Source organism: Pteropus alecto, unplaced genomic scaffold (genome assembly GCF_000325575.1).
Source record: "Pteropus alecto unplaced genomic scaffold, ASM32557v1 scaffold18, whole genome shotgun sequence".
Classification (NCBI taxonomy): domain Eukaryota; kingdom Metazoa; phylum Chordata; class Mammalia; order Chiroptera; family Pteropodidae; genus Pteropus; species Pteropus alecto.
Window position 1 is genome coordinate 1,131,184 of NW_006440649.1, and position 11,306 is coordinate 1,142,489.

Here is an 11,306-nt window from a genome sequence, read left to right on the forward strand (position 1 = left end):
GTCATCCGAAACCTCTGTCATCCGCCCGCTGTCACTTGTGTTCCTGTAGGATCCTTCCAAACCTGACACAAAGACTGTGTCTCCAATTCCAAATAACCACTTCTTACCGAGCATCATGTCTTAAATGGCTTTAAAGTCTTATTGTTTTCCTGCCTCTTATTATAAACTTTATAACGTCATTTTCGCGAACTCTAACCCATTTAATGTTTTAAAAGTCTGTTCTTATGAAACCTTTGCTGTTACTGCAGATCATGTGCTATTTAAGGATTAGCATTTCCCATAAAAATGGGATGCTTTCGGCATGATTGTTAAAACCCCGTTTGTAAAACCTTTAGCGTTTGAAAAGTAGGGCATTTCGAGAAGAGAATATAAATTATGTTTTTTTATATAAAAGCATTGAAGAGTCAGTGTGAAGTTCAAATATGCCACGTTCACGGAGAAAAAGGGGACTGGCCTACGAAAATGATTAATTATTAAAAGATACTTGCTGTTTAGACCTGCGCCATACTAAATGTGATGGATTTCTTCTAAAGCGCTGAAGGGTCCTAGGATTTCTAACGAACTAGGATTTCTCCGGAGAGACGCAGTTCACAGAGAACAGACCACAAGTAGAAGAAACAGATTCTGCTGACTTGACAGTGACTTTCCCATAAAGAGCATAAGGATGATATTTGTTATTATGAAAAAAAATATATATATATATACACATGTAGGTATCTCCCTTTGCTTCCGCCTTTGCCCCGGCAGAAAAGCCTGTTCCTATGTGGACCCCTTTGACAGCACCAATGAATAAGTTGGGGTGTACCCAAGAGGGGGTTCAGATGGAGCCTGCTGGAACCCTTTCTACGACAATCATAGCTAATTAGCCATGTGACACCCCCATCCAATTCCTGACCGGCAGCCACCCCGCTTGCTCACTCTCCAAAGAGGGCGGGCTGGCAATGGCGCCAGGCCTTCTGGAAGGGGGTCCTTTCTGACTCAGCTCTTGGCTTTGCGAGGAGAAGAAGAGGGACCCAGCCCGACACTACGCACACTCGTCAACCTGGGCCCTCTGGAGTACCAGCTGTCACCGTCCTCAGCTTCCATTCCCTCGAACTCACCCGTGGAGGATAAGATCACCCTTCTCTACTAATGCGAGGACTGTGCGGTCTCTTTTCTTAGGAAGAGGGGGCTCGATCGTTGCTTGAGATGTACGAGACTTGCTCTCAGCTCACACGTGCTGAAGCTCAGGCTGCAGCCCGTCTGGGGGGAATCGGGAGCTGGTAGCAGAAATGCAGCTGAGCCTAACTGCCACCTGGGCCAGCTGTCCTGCCATGTTTATTCTGACTCTCGCTGACGTCCGTAGCAGGACCGTAAACGTCAGGCTGTCTAGGGCATCGTCGCATTCATGTCAATATCAAATATTTTAATCTTATAAAATCCCCGACTTACCAATTGTTGTAGGCTAATAAATTGGGGTGCAAAAATCAATATGACGCCAATCCCCACCCAGTCCCGTAGTTCCTTATCAAGGCAATCGTGCCCAAAATACTTATTTAAGGGGACAAATAATTTTTTGAAACTTTTGCAGGAGGTCAATATGTACCAACCCCTGTCCTATTTTTCCTCCTATTGCTGATCGAGTTAATTAAAATAACAAAACACGGAAACACATGCTTTCTGTTTGGTCTCCCGTGTTTGTGCCAGGGAAGACGGGAGGCACACCGACTTCGCAGCTTCAAAATCTTTATACGTTAGAAACCCGAGTTTTGAAAACAATGCGTGTTTTGGAAAAAAACGATCGACAAAATGCTCCGTTCTATCTGAGCCTTTAATTGTTCACGGCAGTAAGAACCGTCCTTGGCTAATGCGTCTAAGTGACCTCTACAGACTAGAGTTATAGTTTGACACGGTCTAAGGGAAACCGCAGAGTTTTTCCATTACCCTTCAAATAAAGAAAATTATTAGCAACGTCCTGGGAGACATGAAAACGTTAGCGTGACACCCAAAGGTGCTAATTCTCTGAAACGCAAGCCTTCGCATCGCTGTGGGAAGTTCACAAGGCTGACCGTCCACGGGCGAAACATCAGTGACCGCACGTGTAGCCAGCGACCGTTTCTTTGATTGTCTCCCGTTCCCTATTTCAGTCTGACCTACGACCTACTTAGACTCCTCCCTCCAGAAGATGATTTGCTTGTTTTATTGCCCAAATTGCTGCCTCTTCTGACTCCCAGCTCCGGCACTTGGTTTGCGTAGGGAAGGAGAAAAAGTCAAAATTGTTTCCCAAACATAAGGATTCAGATCTATCTGGGGCTTTCCGTTACCAACAACATTTTCTCTTGGCCGTGCACAAGCCAAGGATGAATCATGCATCGATGTATTTCTTTTCAAAAAGACCCGGGAATGGAGTCGATTCGGTATATCCATGAATATCGTCATATTTGAAAGATTTAAACTTCAGGCTTTTAGAAATGAACTCATGAATGTATTTTCAATATATTTTTAAAGCATTGGGCTTCTGTTTCTTCGATTTCGCCAGAATACATGTAACACTTTAAAAATGGCCTCTGTATTTTCAGGATGGTATGCAATAGCATTTTGAATTTTTTTACCAGAATAGTTTAGATTTCAGATGACTGATTTGTTCAAGAATAATAAAAAAGAACAGTTCTGGTCATTTACATAATGAAAAACACACCGAGGAGGGATTCAGCCCACACATCTGGTTATGGAACCGGGCAGCTGGTTGAGCTAACAAGGATCATGTAGAAGATGGATGGACAGTGGGGTTTGGCGGTCTGGGGGTTGGGAGCCCCATCTGCTCACAGTTACGGCCAAGTGCTGCGGTAACTCCCAGTCAGGGAGCCACCTGACCCAATGCAGAGCAGATGGACCACTTCTCAACATGCGGATCGTGACTTTGCTGTACATCGTAATTAATGAGATTTGTAAATGAAGACATTCGAACTGACGTTGTCCCACCCCCATCCTGGTCCATCAGAGCTCTTGGTTGTTGAATGATAATCAAAATTAAAACCCTGTAGCAACGAGGCTCCGATGCGCAGGTTTGCTTCTGATGAGTTCAGGTTACCTCAGGGGCTAAAGTACTTACCGTAGGTGCATTTATGCTGGAGGATTGTGCACGGGACAGACGGCCAAGGAGAAAGATGGATTTGCACATCTCAGGGAACGTGCTCTAGCAGGTCAGAGGACTAACTGATCGTCTCTTTACCGGAAGGAATCGAGTGAACCAGGAAAGGTTCTCAGAGGCGCCTCCTCTTCCCGTACCTGCAAACTCGCTCCCCAGAGGTATTTGTCTAGTACCTGGCTGCACACCTTGAATGGAAGAATGACACAAACAATCATTTTGTTAAGATCGGTTTTGCATCACAATTTTTTTTTTTTTACCTAAAAAGAGTTGACGGGTACCTCTGGGTTAAGACCAATCATCGTTTAACTTTGGGATTTTCATCTTAGCAGAGATTGTTAGAAACTGGTCTTTTTTCCTCTTTATCCAGGGAAGTTCTACGGTCAATGCAATAGAACTATTCCATTTTGTAAAGCTATCGATATTGATTTATTTATGATTTAGTACTTACCTCTTAAAAAGCGAGAGTAAATGAATGTCTGAGTGATAAGACTTTGATGGAAAAGAGAGATGTGAGTTTTTCTGAGATGTGAGTTTCTCAAAAGACTATGTGCTTGAGGAGGCAGCACAGGACACCTGGGATCACCCTTCCCCATGCCTCAGGGACGGTCACGCAGAGAGGGGTCTGCCGTGGCCACAGAGATTTATGTAAATGTTCCAGTATCCGCTGATTTCCCCAGACGTGTTCTCGGAGTCAGGACGAGGAAGCGGCTTAGCCCGTTTCTTCAGCAGGTGCGCACTGAGCATGTCCTGTGGCACAGTGTTCTCTCCTGGGACCTTACGAGCTGTGGCCACGAAGCAGAAACGTTTCTCCACCACTGGGGCTGTAGCTTAGAGGAAAAGACGAGATCGTTCAGCGAGCTCGCCCCGCAGTAAGAGGCAGTTTAATGCGCATCGTAATGGTTACAGGCTACACGCCGGAGGGGGAGCAGAGGAACGGGACCCTTATTTACAGCTGCAAGGTGTAGGAACGTGGCTCAGGTGGCGTTTGGAGTGAGCCTGGAAGTACTCAGATTCTGTAGTGTGGAAAGAGGAAGAAAGACATTTCACGGTGAAAACAAAAATAGTGACATAAGCAGACCGTGGTGGTGGCGAGCGCCTGGCGGAAGGGCTGGCTGACAGGCAGGCGTGAGGAGTCCGGGACACGCAAGCGGAGGTCGCGAGAGACATGGCTGGCGGGCGGTCGTGCAGATGGATGCCCGGAGCGAGATGCAGGGACGTTCTTCACTCTGTAGAACGTGGGCGGGTGGGGGACTCTCCTCCGCTTTGGGAAAATAACCACCAACCTGGCGTCAAGAGGAAATTAGAAAACTGAGAGCGACTTGCAGGGACCTGAAAGGGGAGGCCGCTGTGGACGTCCACGCGGGACGTGGACGATGGCAGGGCAGGTGGTCGCCGTGGAGAAACCGTGGTTTGGGGATTCCTGGGGTCGCGCCTGGCAGTCACACGACGAGACGTCGGTAGGTAACGAGAACAAGTCACAAAGGTTTAAGACCCCTTAGATATCCAAACGCGTACAGTTGTCATGAACATATATGTCACCGAGGAGGGACATATTTTGGGGCGAAGCCCTGAAGATGGGACTTGTGCAGAGATGTTCCTTCAGCAGGCAGGCGGGTGCGGGGAAAGATTTGAGAATCGCATGTTTAGCAGAAGCATTGAAGCCGTGAGAGTCAGCGGCCCCCACCATGATGTCACGTCGGGCACAAAGAACGCAGCCGCAGCCAGGAATGACTGACAGGTGGCCCGCCCATGCCGACCAGGAAGGTCAAGGACTTTACGGTCCGAGGGATTTACAGATCTACGAAGGCCACCTCTTCACTTTCCCTTCCTGAGTGGCTTTTCCTAATTCAAAATGGAGAAAGGAGCAGAGAATTCAGAGGGGAAACCCGGCGTTGGGTCGGTCACGGCTCTGGGCAACGTACTTCACCTTCCTCATACTCCGTTCCCTGATGTTCAAACTGTGGGGACCTGACCCTTCACCCACTTCTCAAAGACACAGTATGGATCAGGGGACATGACTTTTCCCTAAGGTCAAGGGCACTTTATAGATACCACCCATCAGCACATCGAAGCGGAGAATGCCAAGGTGTGGGGAGTATGTTCTCTAGAGAATAGTTTTGAAAAAAATTAGCGACCGTATGAGCCGACGTAAATGTGCCATTTAAAATATCTAGTTCCATCCATCCAAATGTTTAACGACATTCAGATTTCCCTGAGTAAGACCTGACTTGAATTAAGATAAAAAACAAAATAACTGTGGAAATTCAGCCACATCCCCGTGTGCATCGGACCTCATTGACAGTTCGTATTTGCACATTTTCCAGATTCTTCTTTGTTTAAACTTAAGAAATAGAGCATGGCGAGCTAAGTTTTTCCAATGAGTTGTCGGCGCTTTAGGGAAATGCCCATTATCAAGGGAAAATCACATTCATGGCAACTGTCATTCTTCGTTTTGATAGCGTTGAACATCGTGGCGCCGTAGACTCTACCTAATTCGATTGTTTTTACATCTCCTTTTAGCGTTATAAACTTGTTTTAGAGTCCCTTTCCACAGTGGCTATAGTTTTGAACCATGGTTCTTTAGTTTTCCAGTCACCAGACAAGTTGCACGCACAGGCTCGGGGAACAGAAATCAGAATGATTTACTACTTTACAAAGAGACACCTGTGAGGGACTTTGGGAGCGATGCGGTCACTCCTGCCAAAGGCAAACATTATCAACTCGTTATTTTCCAATTTTGAGCCCTAACTCTGTAGGAGATAGAGCTGGCCTGGGCGTCATCTGCGCAATCGGCAAGACTCACTCTGGAAATAATGCTTGCGACATTCGACTCTCTGAGGGGACCGAGCTTTAGGATATTTTCCTTAAAAGGAAAACTCCATGAGATAGGAGGGGACAATGTCATAATGACCCTAGAACATGTCATAAAAACAGAGCATGCTAACTGGGAAAAATGACTTGAAACCGTGTTGCCTCCCGTGAGTTCCACATGACCCTCAAGTGGTTCAACTCGGTAACGTTTATTCCGAAGAATGCGTGTATCGAAATTGCTCTCGAGGTTCCTGGGGGGGGTGGGGTGGGGAGGGAAGCTTGTTCAGAATCAGGAATCCGTGTAGACCCTCTTAAAAAGATGAGGAACGGGCAAAGACTCTTTTGGAAAGTGATGGGCTGAACTTAGTGTCATAAGGTTTCAAACGCGAAACCTTGACATAGAGAAGCCACTTTTACGGAAGGAAGGGGAGTGTCCGCTGCCATCTGATGAGATTTATCTCATCCACACATTGTCTTCTCCGACTTTCTCTTCGGTCCGAGTGCCACGCGGTTTGTTTTAACTGTCGTGGTCCCTTTCCAGGTGTCCCCCTGAAGCCCAGGAAAGAGTTACGATTTACAGAACTTCAATCTGGGCAGCTGGAGATTAAGTGGTCCTCGAAATTCAATATCTCCATTGAGCCTGTGATCTACGTGGTACAGAGAAGGTGGAACCCTGGCATCCATCCCAGCGAAGACGACGCCACACACTGGCAGACGGTGGCCCAGGTTAGTGCTTCCGAGACGGGACTGCCCCTTACAGAAATGCCTACTGCGCGCTCACAGATACAGAATCCACTAGCTGCCTCTTTAACGTAGCCTGACGACCGAAATAAGCTAACTGGGGACGCATCTCATGTATCTGCTGAACACAGCGTGCCCCCTGGATACAACCTAACACATGCAGAAGTGGACGTATCTCATGTATCTGCTGAACACAGCGTGCGTGCCCCCTGGATACAACCTAACACATGCAGAAACTTGATGATGGCTTTAATTTGCTCAAAATACATGCGGCAGGGACATAATTTTCTAATCGGACTGTTCACATTTATTTCCTCCAAGGACTGCGTTTCCTTGAGATAAGCTTAAAACCAACTAGACTGAGGCCAACGCAATGCAGGGAAGGGTAGTTATCGTGGAAATGACTCGTCTTTTGTTTCTCCTAAATTTAAGACTTTATTCCACAAAAGGACTCTCATAGCGTGGAGGAAGATTCATATCACAAACTGCTCCGTGGAAAGCGGCCAGCGGCTCATCAACCTTTGCTAAGTGCTTTCTTTTCTGTCCGGTCACCTCCCCAGCTGACACGCCGCCTGTGTGGCGACACTCCTAGAGTTTATCTTAGCAGTGCTTCTTCCTCTTCTGTCTTGTGGAGGAGAAAAGCAAAATATTTTCTTTCTTTTTAAGAGCTGTTAAGTGGACTACCAGCTGTAGGAAAACGACACGGAGATAAAAAAAAAAGAAAAAAAAAGAAAAAGAACAAATTTTCCATACGAAACGGCTTCATGGTTTTCCACGACTCAAATGCGTTCTCCACATGGACGTCCATAGAGAAATATTCTCGCCTTGAGGTGATCAGATCACTTTCTCCAAGGATAAGATTCTTTTTCTTTTTTTTTTTCTCCAGTAAATGTAAAATACATTCTAGTATTCAGGTATTTGAAACCTGATTCTTTCGTCAATAGTAGTATCCCAATGAGGATACGCACTAAAAAAATTTAGAGACCCCAAAATTAATGAGAAGCTTCATGTAAAACATCTGAAATTAGAAAAACAGATCGGGTCAAATAAATTTTGTAATTCTACACCGATTTTGTAAAAAAAAAAAAAAAAAAGTTTTAATAAAGCGGAGATGTTAAGAACACAGCCTAAAATTCTATTTGATGTACGTGGCGTGTTTGCTTAAACAGAGGTACGATATCATTCGTAAATTTTCTAAACTCTTTTTAAGTTTTACAAAAGTAATTGATGAGATCATCTCTTTCGTCCCTTCCTTTTTGGAGAAAGAAAAGATCTTGATTTTTTCGCATTTTCGCTTGCTACCACTTGTAAGATCTGCTTTTTTTTGGTCTGCTAAATTCTATGGCTCTCATGCTGACTTCAGTTTTTTCAATTCAAGGCTAAAACTCTAAGCGATGAAGTCGGCGAAAGGGTCTCAAATCCTGCCAACCGAGACAGAAAGCCACGTTGAAGAGTTCACATTCTTCCTTTGATCCCAGAAATGTTTGGCTGCTTTTAGATAGATATAAAAAATGTGACAGTCCTTTTCAGTAAGTTATAATAAACCGAGGTTTGGGACGGTTCAATTCGATTCTCCTTCCTCCGCTTTATGTAACTGAGCGTCAAGTTGAGTTTGGCACAGAGGACGCAGAGAATGGGGCCCTTTATTCTCGGGGATTCAAGGCAAAGGTTTTCAGCTGTCTCATGGGGCATCATTGCAAACAGGTAGATTTTCCCTTAGCTCGATGAAGGACGGAAGTAGGAAAACTGTCAGAGCTACTTGATATTTGGACAGTGTCGCCGCAGAGGCAGCAAAAAGCGATGGACCGCCCACTGTGTCCACTTTCCGCTTTTGGACATTTTATTGGACAGAGATATATGACCACACCTCACCCTTCAGGAACACGGCTGGGTTCTTGCAGACCTTACACGATTTACTCAAACTAAAAAACAAGAAAGTCTCGCCTTGCGATGTACGTCCAGCATTCTCGAAGTCTGCGGGCTTCCAAAATTATGTTGAGCATGCACATTAAAGAGGCGTTTTCTATAATCTAAAGATGGTTTTATTTTCTTGTCTATTGGGTAACGTTTAGCGCACATGTCTATTCACTTGTCTGTATGATTTAATTAAATCCCTCCAATGCAGTATTTAGTCACCAGATTGAAAGTTAAACCCATGCATTTGTTGTAAGGTTTTGCCTTCCAGAGATGGTTAACTCTTTGGGGGGCAATGTCTATGGATGGAATTAGGTGACCGAAGCTTTTTCTAGAAGTTCCTTGACCCCTGACAGCTATCCTCACACCAGAGCATTACGCGCATCTCTGCAGGAGGGTGTGCGGGGGGTGGTCCAGCCCGCCCGGTGTCGGTCGACGGCTTAGTGTAGGAAAGAAACAGACCCGATCGATGTGTCGGACTAAAAGGCTGCTCTGTGCCCTGTGCCCTTTCCCCTCAGACCACAGATGAGCGGGTTCAACTGATGGACATACGACCCAGCAGGTGGTACCAGTTCCGGGTGGCGGCCGTCAACGTGCACGGGACCCGCGGCTTCACGGCCCCCAGCAAACACTTCCACTCCTCCAAAGGTCAGTCTCGCCTTCCTGCCGGGCGCTCACACCGCCCCGCTGGGCACGTGGGGCGGGCACACTCACCACGTCCGTCCCCTGCTCACGTCTGTGGCCAGCACGTGTCCGGCTGTTCGCGGAGAAGCGGACGGGCTGTGTTGGAAGGTGCCGTGAATCTACGGTGACGGGCGGCCTTGGGCTTATGCCTCGGGGACGTTGCAGAAGGTGACCTCTGAGCATGAATTAATCTCTTTCATTTTCTAAAATCCCCTCTGGAGTCACTTTATCATTGCGATCATTGCGTTCGGTTCCAAGTTCCTTGCTGTTTTAAAGGTGCTGTGAAATTTGATGACCGCTACGTGATAATTGTGCTGAGTTTAGTCCTGTGATACCTGAGGAATATAATTTGACTAGATATTAACAGAAAATGACCTCCGAGTTTATTTCTCCGGGTGCGTCGAGATGGCTGTGCCCCTGCTGAATGCATTGCCCCTCTGTTCAGCAAATCACCAAGGGCCTGTTTCATAGACACAGATTAATCAGGTCGTTCACTGGCTAAAATCAGGAGTGATCCTCTTATATGGACGCTAAATTGGTGTATTTTAAACAAAATCCATCGTGGTATTAATGAATAATGAGACTTATAATATCAAGTGTATGTTTTTTATCATGAGAAGGTTTGAACTGGCTGCTCTAAGTTGCCATTTTTATACCATGATTGGGAGCATGTACATGTTTCAGCCAGTCTGTCTATTTCTCACATCTACTATTACCACCCTTTCTAAGCATAATCGTATGCCTCCAGTGGAAAACTTGCAATCAAAATAATTTAATATTTGGACTCAATTACAGAGTACGTTAAGTCTTTCTTTTAAAAAAAAAAAGTCCTTTTCAGAAAGTAAAAGTGCGTTCCCCACCCCTCCCCCTCAACCTGAGGCAAATACACTAAGCAAACTTTAAAGGAAAATTATAATTAAAGACATCAAACCTTGTCTTGAGACTATGTCTCAAGCGGTCTGATGATTTAGGGAGGCGAGTAAAATGAATAATGAACAGTGAGTCTGGACACGAGGACCAGTAAAAGACCTGACAACTCTCCACCTTGAGCTTCGTGGTTCAAATGCGACGCAGACTCGTGGAGGTCAAAACGTGTCGCCATCGGATGGGTTGCCTTCAAGAACTGGTCTGGTGCCCTGTGGGTTCAGACGTCAGACAGAAGCCGTGCCCAGCCTCTGGTGACAATGCCTTTAAGAGTTGGGTGGGATCTACACAGAGGTCCTTTGACAGTCCCCAGGGCTGGTCATGTGACTTCTAACTGCCTGGAAGGCATCCCTTCTGAGGAAATGGCCAGGCCATGCTGTCCCCACCCTTCTCAGTATATCTGAGTACCTCAGCAGGCTAGAATTAGAGCTGCATCCCACCCATTTAAATGGGCTTCAGTTGAATGAAAATCCACCATGTTTTTGAAACATTGCAGTCACTGTTAAAATGTTTTATTTCCCGCTTTTACAAATACGTCCAATGCCGAGCACCCCAGACTTTCATTCTTGATGTGTACAAAATGTCTGTACAGAATTCGTAGTAGATTCTACTCATCTTAAGTGCGCAATCCAGTAATTCTGGAGGGCCATCACCATCGTCCACTTTTAGAATGATCGTCACCCCAATAAGATCCTTCCTGCCTCAGTGGGAGATGTTAAGGTAGAAACAAAATTATTTTTGTGCCTTCAACGCCTTCCTTACCGCTCATGGTTCATTCCTTCTTTCATTCAAGAAATATCTGCTGAGCACCTAGTATGTGTTGGGCACTGTTATAGACGCTGGAGGTATCAAGTGGGTGAAAAGGCAGAAACGTTTGCTGTGTGGAGCACACGCACACTCATTCTACTTAAGGGCGAGAGGAAACAGTAAACAAGCTTGATAAATAAACTAGCATCGTAGGGCAGCGAGTAATAACTGTCAATCACAAAAATCAGGAATGGAATATAGACGATGTGTGTTTTTTTTTTTATAGTCTTAGAGACAGTGGCTAAAGAAGCTTCTGCTGAGAAAGAGAGGTTTGTGTAAAGGAGGCGAAGCAGTC

General features: G+C 45.8%; 1 protein-coding gene across 1 annotated transcript in view; it reads left to right on the forward strand.

Moving 5' to 3' along the window:
* ANOS1 (anosmin 1) overlaps nt 1–11,306 on the forward strand; it is a 119,423-nt gene that overhangs the window by 79,401 nt on the left and 28,716 nt on the right. Inside the window, exons 5-6 of the mRNA XM_025050986.1 lie at nt 6,483–6,667; nt 9,115–9,244. Coding sequence (XP_024906754.1) covers nt 6,483–6,667; nt 9,115–9,244 — 315 coding nt within the window. The remainder of the gene's footprint in view (nt 1–6,482; nt 6,668–9,114; nt 9,245–11,306) is intronic.